Here is a 17,694-nt window from a genome sequence, read left to right as displayed (position 1 = left end):
AGCGAAACAAAAAGGAAAAGGCAATGAACCCCAGGCCATTCGGCGGTTTAACCTGGGTGCATTGACGGGTCATACCAGGGCTATCCCGTGTAAGATAGCCCTAGTATGAGTCGGCCTAAGTTAAGCCGCGTTTGGCCCGCGATGAGTCTGGGACCATGGCCACAGGTTTATCCCGGGGTTGTCCTCCGGGTCCGGCTGTGTAGATAACTCGGCTGGAGGGACTCTCGATCATTGAGAGGATCTCACACACGCGTGGTATGCACAACGGCCCCGCGGCTGACCAAAAAGTATGGTTATATTTAGAACGAGATGGTAAGCGGTACCCCACAACCGTCGATATTTCTAACACCGACTGACTCTCGAGCCCTTGTTGAATTAATTCCATAATTCCTTGTTGTAGCTTTCCCGAAGGAGAAGTACCTCCTTGCCCTCCAGGGCGCTCTGTTTGAGTATCCCATACCAGGGATTCATTGACATCGGAGCACCATCATTAATAACGACTCTTAGAGGCCAGGAGTTCCGAGAGGTGATAGCGCAGAATCCAGAAGCAGTTTATCGTACATGTCCTCGTGAGCAGATCAGTAGAGAGGTAAACAAACCATGAACCGAACTTGGAAACAATTGAATGGATCAAAATGACGACTATGAAATTAAGCGCCGGTTGGGCACGTGTCTGATATGCCCCCCAATAAGGACAGTAGCGCAATTATATCCATGCTGCCCACAGGATCCGTCTCTGGCGTCACTTCTCTTCCCTGGGTAGATTGTTTTGGTACTCTCAGTGGAGCTATTTGCCTACTTTCATCGTTGGGCGGTCTGCTGCGACATATACGCCATGTCGCTGATAAGGAGGTTTCTGTCGCTCTGGCATGGTTCTTTCAGTTTGTTCGACACATCGAGGAATGGTTCCACCGGGAGACACGCGATAACGAGGCAATTTCATGAGGGCGGAGGTCTGCTCAGTCCAATTCGGCCTTCGAGCTAAGCATGGTCGCACTGTTCGATTCTGACAAATGAAAAACCTCCCAAAAGTCAAATAAACTTTTGGACGAGCTAACACATCATCAAGACGCCCCTTCTGTCATGAGAAGGCCTGTCAGGCCGGGGAGATGCCTTGAGGCCTCAGGTGGAGTCGCAAGGTCTCCGCTACTGGCAGTATCTCCAGATCGGGAGGCAAATAGCGGGAGACCCTGGGTCAGGTGAGGACGGGGATTGAGTTGCGAGCTTTTGGGGGTGCACTTTGACCGATGGAAGATCTGTGAGAAGGGAGCGAGTCTCTCGCGCCGTTCATGTCGAGGAGATTCAGACTCAGGCAGTTTCCTTTCCGTCGCTGATTGCTGTAAGTAAACCCGAGGTCATCACCGCCGGTACGATATGTCAGTTTAGTGCCACACTGTATGTCTATGATATGTCACATTGAGCGCTTGGCTGCCTTCTCAGACCTACTTAGCGCCGATAAATTCTGTAGGCCTTGAGGGAGGAAAGGTACTTACAAAGAAAGGGAGAGACGGAGAGAGGCTTCAGTATTCTGCCTCAGCCGCTAACTAGTGTACGGATTTGGGGTACTTCGGGAAAGCGTCACGACTCAGGGCACCACGATGACCATGTGCGACGCATCCCACTTTTCTAGATGTCATTCTCCATGAGTCGTTGTAGAAGACTTACTGGAACTGAGGGCCTAGCAGACTCAAAAGAAAATCCTTATTCTGCGAAAGGCTCTCCCCGCACCCAGGCCACAGTGATACACGGGTCCCCGGGCTGACCTTGGCGGGCGTACGGATTGCGCGGCCTTGACTCGGAGGACAGAGATAAGATTATGAACTACTTAGAAAGATTCTAGTAACAACAATGTCCCTTCACGTCAGGGAATGGCTGGTCTAGCATTTCTAGTTCTGAAGGGTAGATACTGACTAAATAACCGCTATGCTGACCCTCTTCGACTGTGCAAGTCCACTTTGTGATGATACGCTATCATTGCCTCACGGATCCAAGGAGGGGGCGGACCACACTCCCGGCCAATGGTACTTTGTTTTCACGTCGCTCTCGCGGTAAAAGACCAGAAGGTGCTACTTCCAGGCTTCACTAAGACGAGGACAGTATACCAAATACGCAGTGCAAAAAGCGAGTGACTTGAACTGTTTCAATCACTTCGAGGCAGAGTGGTCGATCAACCTAAATTTGACCTTCCTTTCAGTTCTCCACTCCCGAAAGCTCTTTGCAAATCAGCTATTTTTGACCAGCCTAGCGTCATCGAAATTTATGCTACGGGCTTGCAATGAAGTCTATGAATAGGGAAAACAGTTAAATATTCCTCATCCCGCGGAACTAAAAGTGAAGTACGCCCAAAATTAGTTACCGCCGGATGCAAAGTGCCCAACGTGCTTAGAATATGTTGTGTTGTAAGACAGAGCGAACCCAAGCCCCAATGCTGGGCGTTTGACTTGAGTATTGTCCGATTGGTGTTTTCTAAAAATACTTCCCAAGATCATCCGCGTTCAAGTTCCTTCGCTGAGCTTCTCCTAGAATGCCGAAATGCACATTTGCATCATGGTTGGCAGCGAATGCTAGACGGCTTTTGATAAAGGATGAAACCGAAGGATATACAATAATAGATAATTAGATACATAGGCGACATTAGAGGAGAGTAGTAAAGGTTACAATGTTAGTCGACAAGCCCAAGACAACAGAGATTGGTTGGATTACACAACTGTCCAGAGAACGAGTGTCAGTTTTTACTATACCAGAACGAATGCGAAGGTTCCAAATGCAACAATAGAAGGACGAATACAAGGAAAGTCGAAAGCAACACAAAGGTGCGAAATAAAGATCTGAGAATGAATACATCACGAAGGGCGGAAGTTGATTTCTTCGAGTATCCCTGATTCCGACATGAACATACCCCATTTCTCATCAAGTCGGGAATCGCGTGAAGCGAAGCCAAGGTCTGCCAATGCATTATTGGCTGGAGGACCGGCCTGAGAATGGAAGGCTGGCGTCGTCGGATACATGGAATACTGCTGTGTGTATGTTGGAGTCGAAGAATGAGCGTGAGATTGGGTTGGATGAGCATGTGAAGACGGGGCGTGTGCGGGATGGGGATGGGGATGGGCTGTGGAAGGTTCCGCAGGGTGAGGATGGGATTGTTGATGCGTATGCATATCGAAGGGCTGACCACTGGACGACGTCGACGACGCAGACAGGGGAGCGTTCCCAATATGGGTCGATGCTTGTCGGTTGCTGTACATAGCAGGCGCATAGCCTTGCGACTGCGGTGGATAGTAGTGTGATGAGCGAAGTGATACAGGGGCGGAGTCTCCCGGCGAGGGTGGGTGGTAGTAGCCGTGATCTTGGGGCGGAGGTTGGAGCGGTCGAGAGATGCGGGGTGCTGATGGGTGCTGTGGTCCGTCATACCGTGCTGCAGAGACGTCTCGAGCGGTGTTCACCCAATACTCAGCAACCGGTGCGCTGGGACCAGGTCCCATAGGGGCATTACTGTGGTATCCATACTGATCAGATGGTCTAGGACGAGGGGCCGCGTCGTACGACTCGGCTTGAGAAGGCCACGCAGGCTCCGATGTGTCCATGCGCACGTCGGGAGAAACAGAGGCTTCAAAGCGATATGAGGATTGGACGGGCTGGGGTTGTCGGACCTGGGGTACTGGTGGCATCGATGATACAGCCTGTACAGTGGGAGGGGAGTTGTACTCAGGTGACGCATTGCCACCGTTATCCGAGGATGGAGGAGTTTCCCCAGTATGTTTCGGATTGACGAATCGGGTATGGCCAGCGAATATGGAGAGTTCGTCGTCGTCTTTTCTGATTGCCCAGTGCAGCCCATTGTCCCTCGATGGGTCGTTCTGGGAAGAGCTCATGGCTAGACGAGCCTTCTCACTGAGTGTCTTCAGGATTTGCTAAAGAGCTGCTTGAGGACCTCCGTGTCAGTGGAAATAGTGATGGTGCGTACCAGGGCCTTGGTAGCGCGCGTGCTATAGACAGAGGCTTTAGAGAACAAGATACACGCTTGTTCCAGCTCCCGCATCGCAGACTTGGCCAAGGGACTTCTCGGACCCCGAGTAACGACCGTGCCAAACACAACCTTATCGATCGGAAGTCAGTCGTTACTTTGAGCCCAAGAAAGCGAATCGCTGCTTACCGCGGCGCTGAAGGCGAACGTCCACATTGTCCAGAAGATCGAGCTGGATTGTGGATACATATTGAAGTGCTCTTGAACAGATTTGAGGATTGTGGACGATGCTTGGTATGCGGCGGAAAAGGACGGCGAATAGGTACTCTTGAGGGGATTCTCTGGGTGGTCGATGATGGCTTGGGCGAAGAAACTTCGGTGGATGTACAGCAAGACTGGGCAAGGAGGTCAAGGCTCGTCCGATGGGATGATAGTAGATCGACACGCACCTGTTTCTCGTATATGCTCATAAACGCAGCGTTGGAACGCGGTGGAGAAGTCGTCCGACGAGCTGGAGCTATTGGCAGTCTCGGGGATAGGGTATTCGCGAACCTTACGATCCAGCTCCATGATAGTTGCATAGCTAGGCGCTTCGGCAGTCAAGGTACGTGCTGCGACCTCAGCAACAACCTCAGCTGCGAATCGGAATTGCCATGATTCGACTTGGTAGAAAAGATTAGACCTGTACCATCCGCTCGAGAGATATAACGTCTTACATTCCGTGGCGAAAGTCTTGCCACCGTCTTCGTATTGAGGGTGTCGACAGTCGACGTATGCAAGCGAAAAGGACGGTGGTCGCCCAGTGTTGAGACTCTAGGAACAACTTAGACGCTAGTCTATTGGAAGAGCTGGGTGTGTTGGACCTACCTGCCAAACGTCGGCAACAAACAGGTCCCAGAACAAAATCCGGCGTCGCTGAACCATCTTCGGCGAAAGCCCCCATCGGACGCTATCCCGATCTAAATAGCGATGGCTTATCAGCGTGATTTCACAGGTGAGCGTTATGGGAACTCACGAAGCCCAATCTGTTCGAGGTTGGTCAGAGTTGGGGCATCGACAAAAGCGAGATGAGGACATACTGTCTGGGATAGGTTCGACGCCAGAGTGATAAGGGACCACGTCGTCTCCATACTGGACTCGCCTCCCATATCTGCACTCCCACTCATGGCGTTGTACATGCTCATGAGATGAAGAACCTGAACGGTCACCATGGTTGGCTTCTCGAGGACTGGCTGCAAGGCAAGCGCTGCCCTGGCGATCTGGTAGTAATGGTCACCGTATGCCGCCGAAGGGCTCTCCCCGATCAAAGATGATATCGAAAAGATGCAAAACAGCAGGGCCAAATCATGCGGGCCACCGTAGTGCTCTCCGGGCAGGGGCATCTGTCGTCGATAGATTATGGGAATCATGTCGTCTATCACCTGCGATCTGGTGACTCCCCGGAAAAGCCATGATACTTGGGCAAAATAGTGCTCGGCTAACGAGATGGCCTTCTCATACGATGGTAGATGCTGCGTCTCGATGAGCTGTTGGACCTGAGGGGGTAAGCCGACGGGGGTGAAAGGGAAGAACCGCGAAAAGAGCGAGAGTTCCCCTATGCTCATGGGACTCTTGGAGTCTCTTGTGGAGTCTGGCGTCTTCGAACCCCTAGGGGATTCGACAGAGACATCAGGAGTAGCCTGAAGGCAAGGACGTCAGCGAATGATCAACGCGGTACATGCTCGTCTGCTAGTCACTTACCGACAGCAAGCTCTGTTCGGAAAGAGTCAAACTGAGCCCACTTGTTTCAAAACAGAAGCCAACAAGCACAGCAACGTACCTCAGACCCTCCAGTGGGACCAAAAAACAGCGACACCCCCTGGTCCGATATCGATAACGTCCCAAAGCTGTCCCTAACTTCCGCAGCCTGGCCACCAGATCCCGCAGCGTCGAGGTCGTTGGTTTCACCTTCGCCTTCTCGATCGTCATTCATCATGTAGTCTTCGTGGAGAAGGGGGTGGGGCTCGGTCGAATGCTTGGCTTGAAGAGTGGCGAGGGCATCTTCGAGCTGTCGAACCCGCCCACTGAGCTTAGCTATTCGCTTGTGGAGATGTTCGGTGGCGGCGAGGACGAAGCTGAACGCGATAACCGATTTGTCAACGATATTCAGATGCTTTGCAACCAAATGACGAACCGTGTTCCTTGACCCGTGGCGAGACTCCCTAGAGCAAAGATATATCATGGATAGAAGACGTTTCGTGGCAGGACAGACGCACCATTGGGACATAATGCCACACATCCTCTTCTCTAGTTACCGGACAACGTTAGCCTCTACCAACGTCCACCACCGAGTTCACCCACCACACAGGATTGACAAGGGACCTGCTTGTCGCACTTTATCTTCAACCTACAGTGGTTTTAAGCATGGCATGCCGGGTAGAGGTGCGATCATCGCATACCTGCGACATTCGGCACAACTGACCTGGGTGTACTCGGTCAATATAAGATCATAAATGCGCTCTAACAAAACCTATACCTCTCCTAATAGACGCGATTTACGAAAGGGAGGCGGAAAGAAATGTCAGAAGTGACTTGGGACGGCGGAGGCACCCCAAATGCTGTGAAATATCTCACCTCGTGTCCGCTTCAGCTCCAGCTCACGGGCATGCGTGCCGTCAAAACGAAAGTCGTCCAAATCTTTCCTACTCGTTCTACGCTTGACCTTCGGCTTCGTTGGTTCGGGCGGCATAGTGGTGGGGAGTCAAGCAGACCAGATACGAGCAGAGGTGAACGGATTCTTATTTCACACAGAGGGGTATAAGCTACGGCATGGTGGTGGGAACGACAGAACCTCCATTTGGGCTGCGCCGTTTCGTGACATATCCCCGATCCGGAGCGCCGACGTTTATGCTTTGTCTTTCCCACAGTGGATTTGCAGGTCGGTTTCGAAGCAACGTCGATAGAGCGGCTTCTTTCTGCGCCTCTTAAACAGTTTGTGTTTGTGACGCTCGAAGGTCCTATCCCGAACATCCCCTCCACCATTCAGTCTTCAACAGTGCAGCAGTTTGCGAGAACGCTAAAGACCGCCGGCAAAGGTCCCTTCATAACGTGGGCGAAAACGTGGCGGAACCGATCATTCAGCAGTCGTCCTTTTTGGACGAAGCTACGCGAGATCAAATTCTCGTTGCTGATCGCGTCTCTTGAAAACAGGGGAATCGTGTACTATCACGGCACATCGTCATGAGCGAGAGCTGCGACCCTGTTACGAGGAAATGAATTCATAAATACCATTCAGTCCCCTTTTTCTCATCTTGTACTTGAAATGAGTTACCCGACGGGAACGTCGAAGGTCAACGAGAAAGAGGGTTGCTGGACAATGGACATCGATTTCGACATCCATCCCCACAAAAGCTGACCCATCCACATTTGGATGCATAATTGTCAAAACGTCAGAAACGCCACAAGCCCAGACAAGGGCATCCCCAAACCAACAAATTTGATATACGTGATTGGGACGGGTTTCCAAATCGCAGAAGTTCGTCAAAGCAATTGCGACATGAGACAATATCGCCTCTCCTCAAAGTCCTTTCCATCCGTGAGGATCCTTGAGGATTGGTGCGGCCTAAGGGGTGTCCACGTTCCAAGACGTGTCGATTGTCCAAACAAATTCCCTTCCCTCTTCCATTCCTCCCAAGGCATACAATGCCTAAAGGTTGAAGGCAGATCACCGAGTCGACGCCTGGAGCCGTTCCAAGTGGAATTTGCGATTGAAAAGATTCTGAATGTGAACAAAAGGCTTGCACGACGGCTCCCGAGTCAGATCAGTGATGCACCGCGGAAGGAGATTTGAATGCTGTTCCTCGGTGCTAGTCTCGTAACCGGGCGGGACCGAATTTTGGCTTTCAGTTGCTTCACAAGGCGGTGGATAGAACCTCAGAAGCAACAAAGGAACCCCCTTACAGCAGAGTCGATAAAGGCGGAGGCTTCATGTGACTTAATTCTATTCAGTTGTAGGCACATAGGTAAGACGCCTTCGGTGCATACATGGAGCCTTGCCCTGGGTAGGGAATGCGCAATTAACTTGCCGAGTGAAACGTTCATCCAGCCTTCATCCAATGGTATTGGTCCATATGTCCGAAGAAGTTGAACTGGGATTCGGAGTGTGTGTCCTATGAACGGCTTCGACTCACTACGCAACGCCTATACCTCGTGACCAGTGGTAACTTCCCATACGAACCCTGGAGACCTTCATACCCTGGTTCTTCGATCCCGCTACTATCGAGGGCGACAATGCCTAAAGGGCGAAACCTTGCTTTTAGATTAGATGAGAAATTCCTGGAACGCGGGGATCCGTTACTTGGCCAAGAAGGTTCCAACAACGTCATGGGCAGGCGAATGAAATGGTGTAAACCCTGGTCAGCAGGTGCGCATATGCTGCTTGGATGAAAAGCGTCCAGCGGAGTTATGCCTGTTAATTTCCGAGGATTTCTCTTGCCACGACAGGAAGTAGAGTGGTGAGGACCTCACCAATGTGCTCGCCCAGAAGTAAAGCGAGAAACACAAGAGAAGCGTGCCAGATTTTTCAAGAAGGACGATGTGACCGAGTGTCAAGTTGCCCGGAAGGCAAGTCACCGGTCATCAAGCGCCCACCTGTGGGAGCAAAGCGGGATAAGATGGCAACGGTGGCGCCGGCTAGTCGCGGGTCGTTGCTGGTTTCGGAGGAATTTACGGGCGATGAACAAATAGATAAGATAACCGCAAATCTGAGAGTCAGAATCACCAAGGAGCACGCAGAGCGCACCGTGAATCGACCGATATCGTTTCCTCTAAGGACTAGTACCACGTATCTTTGGAGGGGGAACCCGGCACTCCCAGTGACAAAACGCTGGGGCAAACGAAGATGCCCGATATCATGTGCTTAGGCCGCTTAAATAGTTCATCCTTCACCTAAAAACCCATTTGGTTGCGTCCAGCCCTTTCGAGTTGCGTGGGAGCTTGATCCACATCGACGGAGGCTTTTGGGATGATTCATCCTCTCCTCCCAAGGGCCTTCAAAAAGTCTGAAGGAGGCCAGACCCCAAGCTAAATAAATGCCAAGCTGGGGACGAGAACACGTTAGCGCTGAGGGCGCTTGATTACCAATGACACACACCAGTTACGTAAGGTACGCCACGTGGTTTGACAAGTTGTGGGTCCAGCAACGGAGGCTTCCGAGACACTATGTTCCAGTTTGTCGACTCGTACCTCTCGCCCAGCTATGCCTGCCTTGATTATGCGAAAGGCATTCTGCATCCTTCAAACACTCTACCTCAACGATTGAGATTTTTTTCGGACTCTTAGCAGTTCACCTCTGGCAACACCTGACCTTATGAAACCGTATTTCGAATCCGTCAAGGTGAGGTCGTTTCCAACGTTGCCATAAACCTGCGACCCTAAACCCTGTCGTTACCCAACCCTGGACCTTTCCTGCCTCCCATCTTTCTGTATCTGTATAGTCTTTTGCCGATGTTACTATAACGGAGAACGGGGTTGACACGGTCACTTTCCTGGAAGCCTCGGATGGCCTTGTCGAGCTGTTTGGTGAGCACTTTCTTCCTGTCTCGGAACCTTAGGGATACCGGCCATCCAAAGGCAATCTGTTGTCAACTGAAGATTTGGATGAAGGTGTGTCATTGGGCTATGACTGGAGGTAACGCACACATCGACAGGCTGGATCATCGTCATGAATCTGAGAGGCAACTCCAGTTCAATCCATCCTTTCTCGTCCATTGACACCCTTGCATCTCCAACTGGATGGCGTTGCGCATGAGCAACGGCTGGCCTGTTCGCGTATCATCACGGCCTGCTTCTTGGTCCCCATTCTTTTCCAATCCCAGTTTACTTCTGGCAACCTGACCTTATCGCCGTACTAGGTCTGTTCGGCTCTGCCATATTCGAGTTCTTACAAAGCGACCTCCGAACCCAGATCAAGGTGAGCTTCCAACTGGGACGATTCGCTGAGTTCCAAATCCCCGCCCTGTTCTTGCGAGCATCCACCGTTGCGCTGATACATTGGTTCTATCAATGTGGCTCACGCTGGGGCGGTTCCCGTGCTCCACTTCTCTCTGGCTCCCTTGAACCTCGCTCAGTTCGATAATCAAAGTTTAGTTCCGTGGGCATCTGTCGTAGACCCGCATCCCTATCATCCACTTCCGCTTTCCTTTGCGCAATTTGTCACCCGTGATTGGTCGACCACCTGGTTCTGACGTTTTCATTCTTGTTCTAGGGTATTCGTGCGCGCTACGAAGCCAGAATGGACCATTCACGCACCTTGGAAGCGTTGGTGCAATGCGATTACCGCGAAGAATCCGAGGGAAAACCTATACTCTGTGTGATTCTCTTGCTTCGGTGAGTCTGAAATCTGAGAAGCCGGCCTCCCCTGCGATCTTCGGGTTTTTATTCTTTCATTCGAGGCGTCGGTTAACATTACCTTGGGCATATCTCCACTGTTCGTTTCTTTTTCATTCTTCCACTATTCTACGCGCCACTTCTTTTCCGTTGAAATCGAATTTCGAATTCTGGAAGATAGATTTCACTTAACACACTCTTTGACGCTTGAACTGACTTACCTTCTAGAGGATTGCATTTCGTCTGCCAGGCGCTTCAACGCGCTCAGAGTGACAAGTCAACTGAGCTGCGGATATGCTTTAAGAGGGCCTATGACGAAGTGCTGCGTCAATATCACCCCTTTTTCATTCGTGAAATCGCTGCGGTAAGTCGATTTCCACTTCTTTACGTCCTTCAATACTCCACTTCATTTCCCTCTGTATCCTGCTCTCCTATCTCCGACTTCCTTTTCCGAGGTGACATCAGCGAGTCCTGCCTTTGTCTTTCGATGTCTTTTGCCCGAGAATTTGACTTCATCGACCACTCGCCTTCTTGTGGTGGAACATGGGAGCCGATCGCGCTTTTCATACCGTCCCGTTCTATCATTCTGATTCATAGGGCCTGTCACGAGTCCTTTCATGACGACCCGACTTGTTGGTCGTGACTCATCATCTCGTGCTTTTCTTTTGCCGTCGAATTTCGTTTCGCAGATCGCTGATACATTCCATGCTGTTCTCTATCTTAGCTGGCGATTCGAGCAGTCCCTCGACGTAATGATTTCTATGCCAAGATTGCACAAGGTGCACCAATGGAGAAACTTAATGGCGAGTTGGACAAGTGGCTGGTGGGACTCGACCACATTGTGCAGCACATGGGGGGCTTTCTGTCGCAAGGCGGCTATGGAACGATCTAGGGTGGAGGGGTGGCGTGTACGTGCTGTTGACTACTGCGCCTACTGTTTCTGGGTTCCTGTTCAGGCAATCTATCTCATAGCCTCACCCTCATTCCTCTTGAGTCTTCGAGATATGGTTACGTGCGGCGGAGGTCCGGCGACTATGGAGGTCATATCAGAAACAATGGCCATGTATTACTCCCTCAACATCGGCCCTTTCTCTTCTGCCTCTGATAAGCTCGAAAACCTGGCGTCTTTCGTTTCCTCCCTTTCCGAACTATACATGGGGACTATACCTTTGCGTCTTGTTCCTCCAGCCTAGGAGGAGGCCTGGGGAACCTCTCCGCGAAGGTTAGACGACCTGCAAGCCAACGGCATTCATCGGGTTACTACATACGATAGGCTTAATCACCCCCCTCACGACCGAGTTCAATCGCTCGGTACCACCACGTCAGATGTCAGTGAAACTCCGTCAGCATACGGTGGCTTACGCCTTCTCGAAGTGAGAATCCTTGATGGCCTTTGTGGCTACCAACCGAACCTCGACAGTGGGGTCCAGACAGCGACAACTGCTGTTCTTTCGCTCGAAGCCTTTCACTACGGTGCCTGGTAAGGACAGTGTGGTCGTGCCGGCCGTATGTGTGCCCAGAATGACAGTGTTTCAACTTCCTTCTTCGAAGTCTTCGGTGCGACCAGCCCGGATCCTCGTTGGTTTATCTGAGCGGATTTCTATATGCTCGGAAACTAGAAAAGACTTTCTGTTTCCGATTTCTATTTCGAATGGAATACGGTTTTATTAAATAAATTGAACCTTGTAGTCAGCATGGCTCGACATTGGAGCGTGGAACTGATACGTGTTGGCGTTGGTAGCTATTCTGACCTTAGAGGTTACTCATAATTCCCCTAAGTGTCGACGATGCATTGAAGTCACGGCCTTCACAGCCCCCACGCACATGTTTTTGGGAAGGTATTCATTCCAGTCAGACATTGCCAACAAATAAATGCATGGCGTCCGCGCCGACAGACACACAATAAGTACTGACTTCTGAGGTTAGACCAAGTCCCGAGATCTCGAACTGCACGGTAGATTAAGTGGTTGTGGCTTCCGCGAAGCGAGCCTGGTGGTTCGGTTCACTTACTCTTTTCGAGTCGCTGCTCCTCCGCGGAGTCTCTACAAAAATCCGGATCCCGAGCTCATTAGCACCACCTAGCATGTCACGAACACTGGAGGAACAAGTCTTGGAGGATCTTCGGTTTCCCCGATTCGTATGTCTCTCTAGCTCCCCTGAGTCTTCTGTGTCAGTGGGTGGATGGTTTAGAATTACAAGTAAGGACTATTACTAGTATTCCACTCAGCTTAGTTAGCCGACTCGCCGGGTAAACTTGGACATCGGGTTCCTTCTTACACTCGGAGGTTGACATTGACAGACAGACAGACTTACAGTTCCAGAGCCAACCTAGTAGCCGCCTACTTTACATACATACGTTCGACTAGTTTCCCTTTTGATCGCGCCTCTTTTTTGATAGCCATGAAAGTGGAGGTCGAGGGACGTCGGTGCCGGTGGATCTACGCATGTCGCCCGCGTCTTCGAGGATCGTCGGAATGTCAAAGCGGACAAGCGGGAGGGAGAACCTGGATGTTTCGGGAATTGAGCGTAGTGAGGGACGAATGGAACGAGCATGTCAAACTAGTGCTGGAGCCTAGAGTTCTTGGTAGTGGAACTCGATTACATTTCCAATGGAGTCTAAGTCTTGTGAAAAGTTAGAAGACAGAAGACGATCTTCTGTTAGCCTTGGGAGAGGCGGTATGATAGGCAGTTGGGCGGTGTAAGGATAGCTTTTTCGGCCATCTTGTGATTGGCTGAATCTGTGCGATGGATGACAGTGGATAGGGGAACCAATCGCGAGTAATGTATGGGCTATCTGCCTCTGACACCACATGTGTCGCTTTCCGTCGTTCCTAGGCCGTTCAATGGAATAGATGGGGTATGTCCACGCACCATTACATGCTGAAACCGCCCTAACTCGGCCACCGGTCTCCCTCGCACTCGAACTGAAACTTAAACAGAGTTAACCTATTTCTTGGAAGATGAAAGAAGAAGCGGAGCGGGAGTGTTACTAGTCGTATCCTTGTACATACATACATACTTACCTCAGACTAAATCTCCAGCAAGTATTATGATCAGAACCCTGAATTCATTCGATCTTTCTACATGCTTGCCCGGTTGGCCAGGCTTTTTGCTTGCAGTTTCGGCGTTGCAGTTGGGGTGTTTCCAATAAGTCTGTCAGTTACGACTAATAAACGATCAAAAGAGGCAAAGCTTCCCTCTAGTTTGTTTAGCTTCGACAACGTCGCATTAGATCTGCCTTGTTGCCAGGCGGGTCCCCGAGCCAGACCCGTTACCCGTGCATGGTCAGCTGGGACGCCGTGTTGGTTATAGCCAGAACCAGACTAGAGTGAGTAGTCACTCGCTACGAGTGGGAGCTCCTAATAGGTCAGGGAAGGGACATGTCATTTCCCTACTAGGCCAGCTAACTAACATTCCGACCCAGTGGAGAATCGATCCTAGGCATCAGAATGGAACACCTCAATATCCCTTGACGGAAGCGCCGCCTCCTCCAACACTACCTTCCTCCTTCCGACGAGTCAGCCATGCATAATTCGTTCTGTTCGAATCCTTCTTAAATCCAAGTTCAAGTTCAAGTTCTTCTTTTGTCAAAGCTAATTCTAAACTGGGTTGGATCCGATTCGTCGGGTACCTCGGGCTTCTTCCCAGGGTTTGATTAGGGGTCGCCGAGGTTAATCCTTCCCTGGAGCCTCGACGATCGTGGAAGTACCAGCCGTGATCCTGGGTTGTTGACAAATGTATTGAGTTTCATTGATCTCGAGGAGTTGGTCGTGGCTTGCTTGTTTCGGGTTAGGCTGTGTCAGACAGAATTCAAGTCTCAAGGCTTCGCTCGTGGCTACAGCGGGGTGCGCAGCCCTCGAATTCCAAATAGCGGGCGATCAGAGTCCGTAGAGTACGCTCCGCAGCGGATGTGCTCTATATATCCGCTGATTTCATTGTCCATTCTCCATCTATTCCTTATCCGGGGTGAACTTGTTGTCCCTGTCCCACCAGTTTACCGAAGCACTGGAATTCCTGCTGCGCGCTCTGACATTAGACATCCGCTGAGTACTGCTTCGTGGCACCACCTTTAGCGCTCAAACCACCTCGTGTGGGCAAACGTCACTTGATAGCGGCACGCAGACCAACGTGTTCACTTCGGCCATGTCCGACGGGCGCTTAAGACCTGCTCAATGGGCATGTGATGACCAATTCGAATAACAAAAGCGCTCCGGCTCCTTGAATGTTTCTTCCCAAATCGTATGTCCATGATGCTGATGTGTGTGCATACATGTACACGGAAAGCCTTGACAAAAAGCAGCCTGAGCTTAATCCTTTAAAATTTTCTCCGCCGCCGAAGACATCCCCGAACTTAGAACAGGATACTTGTTCCAGGAAGGTGGTAATCACCTCCGGCGACTTAGGATAACCAAAGGCGTGGCGTGTCAGACAGAAGAAGGTAAAGGTTATTTGGCGGATGGTGGAGATGTTGTCGGATGCAGAGTACAAACGATTCTTTTAAGGTTGTTTGGGGTATGTTCGTGTGATGAACGAGGATGCAGCGCGGAGCGCCCGTTGTCCGAGTCAATGGGCGCGATGGTGCGATTAGAAGGAGCTTTGTTCAGGTAGTCTGGTCCAAAGAGTGTTCTGAGTCCGTGCTGCCGTAAGGAAGGCGATTGATCCGGAACGCACTGGCCGCATCTAACGAATACCAGCTCCTCGATGACAGTTACTCCCTTCCTCTCCTGCAAGACCTCATAATGACGAGGAAACCAATGCAAATGTGTGAAATACAGTGTATTTAGGGGAGAGCTGAGGATGTGCACCCCTCATTGGATTACCTCGGCGCGTTCGCCGTGCGCTGATGCCATCAACATCAGGGTCACGAATTTCAAACCCCGCGGCAGTGGCCCAGTTCCGTTTCCTCCCCGTACGTATACGCTCATTGGAGGATACATGGTGCACGCTCGAGTCGAAGCTAAGGCACAGGCGCTTTATAATGAGCTCACAACGGAGCACCCACGAAGAGACTTCTAGCTCCAGCCATGTCAATGACCACAGCACCCTAGATCACACCGGCCACTCTCCGACGAAATCGTACCGAACGAAACATATTTCACCTATCAAGGCATGATCGTCGTTCCCTCTTTCTAGGCTTTATGTCTTGGACTATTTATGTTGCAGGATCATCCTGAATAAGGACAGCTTGCAACTTCATGGGCGTCTATTGTCTATGAAATCCCAGTTAACATTCTTTCTAGCCTCGCCCCGGGTGTACAACATTGTGAGTAATTTGCTTTTCAAGCTCCATCGAATCCATCATGGAAGACAATGTTAGTTTGGCAGAGGGTTATATTATATGTAACGGAGACGAGGAAGGGTCGTCGTGCGGCGACATGTCACATTACTAGGCGATCATAATTCGGAATGGTGTACAGAGTGCTACATAGTTGGGATGTGCTTTTCCGATGAAATAGGAGTTATGCCAGTGTAGTGGTCTGGCAGAGCGGGGAGGCAACTTGAACTTCGAGTAAGGTAGAGATATTGAGTTCGTTTCTGGAACTTGGGTGAAGTTGACTGGCTGACCGGCGACTGACTGGCTGGGGAGTTGGACATGTTGGCTGTGTTCTCACCGTATCAAACTTCCCGTATTAGTTAAAAGCCAATCGCAATGTGAGGGCGACGGCGTCGGGATTCAAACGTATAACGAGTCGTTACGGTTGCAAGCATAGAGGCGATTGGAGTGAATCGGGAAGAGTGAACGGGTCACGATTAATTAAAGGAGTCACGGCTTATTTCAACGAAGTTTAGAAAAACTGGATTACATTTCGATTAGCGAAGTGCTCGGCAATACGTAGTAGGATTCTGGGAGGGAAGGACAGAAAGCTTGAGGAAGTAAAAATTGAACATTGAACCCTGGGATTCCCTTCTGGGGATTCGACCTGGATGAGCCTAGATATGCAAGGGAGTGCGCGCGAGAAGGATGCTGGCATAAGCCCTGGATTGCGACGCAGCGTCCTTCGTGTTCAATGTTTCGTGAAGGCACTGTTGGGATAGCTTGAGGATGTATCGGACTATAGGACTATAACTTCTTGAAGTATAGGATGGTTGCAGAGAGAGGAAATCACGGATGTATGACGAGGAAAGCGGGGACATACGGTAACGGTACGCATCGTGCCATGAGTACTGCGGGAGAGTGCTGTCGGAGAGTATGTGCTGTGTCGGAGAGTGCTGTGTCAGAAATCGTAAGTAGAGGATCAGCGGCCTCCAGTAGTCATTCCGATTCCGAATGTCGATGCCATTACAGCGGGGTAGAGGGATCCATGCCGTGATATGGATCATTATCATGATGGGACATGATAGGAGTTCCAGCACTCCAATGGAGAATCAATCAAAGAAAGTTGAGAAAACAGAACAGGAAAACGTAAAAAGAACTTCTATGCCGTTTTGGAATTGGAATAAAGGTCAGATTAGTCATTGGTCGGGTGGTCGCCTGGGTTTTGACGTACATGAGACCTATGCACCTACAAGTACCTAGTTTTGGAGAAGGCACCTCAATTGTACGTACTAGTCTCCGAGGACAAGAAGAAAGCCGAAGGAGATCCCAGCGATGATAAATGATGCGCGACGATGATGGCGGAAGCGTCGTTACGAGGGAGGGGGAGGTGTCCAGAGACATCGGATATATAGCTATTGTCCAGGAAGTTGAATTCGAAAGGGGAATACATACAGAAGGAATGCAGCCACAGAGACAAACAGGCGGATAATAAGTAGAACAGGCGGATAGTAGAGCGGAAAGAGCGAATAGGAAGATAGTAGTGGCCGCAGATAAATGGGAATCGGACACCAGAGATTCGAGAAACTGACGAATAGGATTCCTGAGACTGACGACGAAGAGGATCCTAAGGCAGACGACGAATAGGAATAAGAACCCTCAAGGCCTCAGGCCGATACTTAGACGAAGACATCGGGTGCCGGATACCTAGAAAGACCCAGAAGACCGACCGTAGACAGACAGACAGACATATGCTACATACATACTTACGCTTTGGCAATCAGATTTCAATTGCAAGTTTGCGCTTTGCTTTTGCTTTGCTTTGCGTTTGGGGAAGCTGCTGTCAAGTCAAGAACCAAAAGCCAACCGCTGAAATCCCTAAACGTCGAATCGAGTTAAGAGTTAACGAGCTAACGCACGGTGACTTCGGAAGGCTGGAATCTGGATGAGCACGGTGTCTTCGGAACCTGGATGAACGGGGATGAGGAGGAGGATGAGGCTTCGATCAGGATTCAGAGAGATCCTTGGATGTCAGTATGTGGTGTGCTGGGGGGTGGTGTGAATGTCACAGCAATGTGGGTCGATGCTTGGCGAAGGAAGTTGGGGTAGT

At 50.6% G+C, this 17,694-nt stretch overlaps 3 protein-coding genes across 3 annotated transcripts; 1 reads left to right on the top strand and 2 right to left on the bottom strand.

Annotated features, from left to right (window-relative positions):
- Nucleotides 1–2,843: 2,843 nt before the first annotated feature.
- On the bottom strand, nt 2,844–6,692 carry CC1G_10146 (hypothetical protein; the record flags this gene model as incomplete). The annotated part of the gene is made up of 14 exons (XM_001840720.2): nt 2,844–3,911; nt 3,965–4,096; nt 4,154–4,359; nt 4,414–4,626; nt 4,681–4,777; nt 4,832–4,923; nt 4,980–4,989; nt 5,044–5,643; nt 5,705–5,716; nt 5,784–6,165; nt 6,220–6,250; nt 6,305–6,350; nt 6,403–6,425; nt 6,578–6,692. The coding sequence occupies 14 exons, from the start codon at nt 6,690–6,692 to the stop codon at nt 2,844–2,846; spliced, it is 3,027 nt and encodes a 1,008-aa protein (XP_001840772.2).
- Nucleotides 6,693–9,192: 2,500 nt separating this feature from the next.
- CC1G_10147 (hypothetical protein) lies at nt 9,193–11,259 on the top strand. The gene is made up of 6 exons (XM_001840721.2): nt 9,193–9,338; nt 9,439–9,523; nt 9,856–9,914; nt 10,209–10,330; nt 10,559–10,694; nt 11,055–11,259. Exons 1-6 carry the CDS (start codon nt 9,312–9,314, stop codon nt 11,220–11,222), a joined length of 597 nt encoding a protein of 198 aa, XP_001840773.2. The 5' UTR covers nt 9,193–9,311; the 3' UTR covers nt 11,223–11,259.
- Nucleotides 11,260–15,751: 4,492 nt separating this feature from the next.
- On the bottom strand, nt 15,752–15,925 carry CC1G_14748 (hypothetical protein; the record flags this gene model as incomplete). The annotated part of the gene is made up of 1 exon (XM_002910725.1): nt 15,752–15,925. One exon carries the CDS (start codon nt 15,923–15,925, stop codon nt 15,752–15,754), a length of 174 nt encoding a protein of 57 aa, XP_002910771.1.
- Nucleotides 15,926–17,694: the final 1,769 nt, after the last annotated feature.

The sequence above is a fragment of the Coprinopsis cinerea genome (assembly GCF_000182895.1).
Source record: "Coprinopsis cinerea okayama7#130 chromosome 7 map unlocalized cont3.7, whole genome shotgun sequence".
In the NCBI taxonomy this organism is placed as follows: domain Eukaryota; kingdom Fungi; phylum Basidiomycota; class Agaricomycetes; order Agaricales; family Psathyrellaceae; genus Coprinopsis; species Coprinopsis cinerea.
Note: the sequence above shows the minus strand (reverse complement) of the source record. Positions and strands in the feature narration are given on the sequence as shown.

Excerpts from the sequence above, each read along its gene's own strand:
- CC1G_10147 (XM_001840721.2), top strand. The coding sequence starts at position 9,312 with ATGAAACCGTATTTCGAATCCGTCAAG. Across the intron at positions 9,339-9,438 it reads CGTATTTCGAATCCGTCAAG|TCTTTTGCCGATGTTACTAT; the intron begins GTGAGGTCGTTT and ends GTATCTGTATAG. Across the intron at positions 9,915-10,208 it reads ACCTCCGAACCCAGATCAAG|GGTATTCGTGCGCGCTACGA; the intron begins GTGAGCTTCCAA and ends TTCTTGTTCTAG.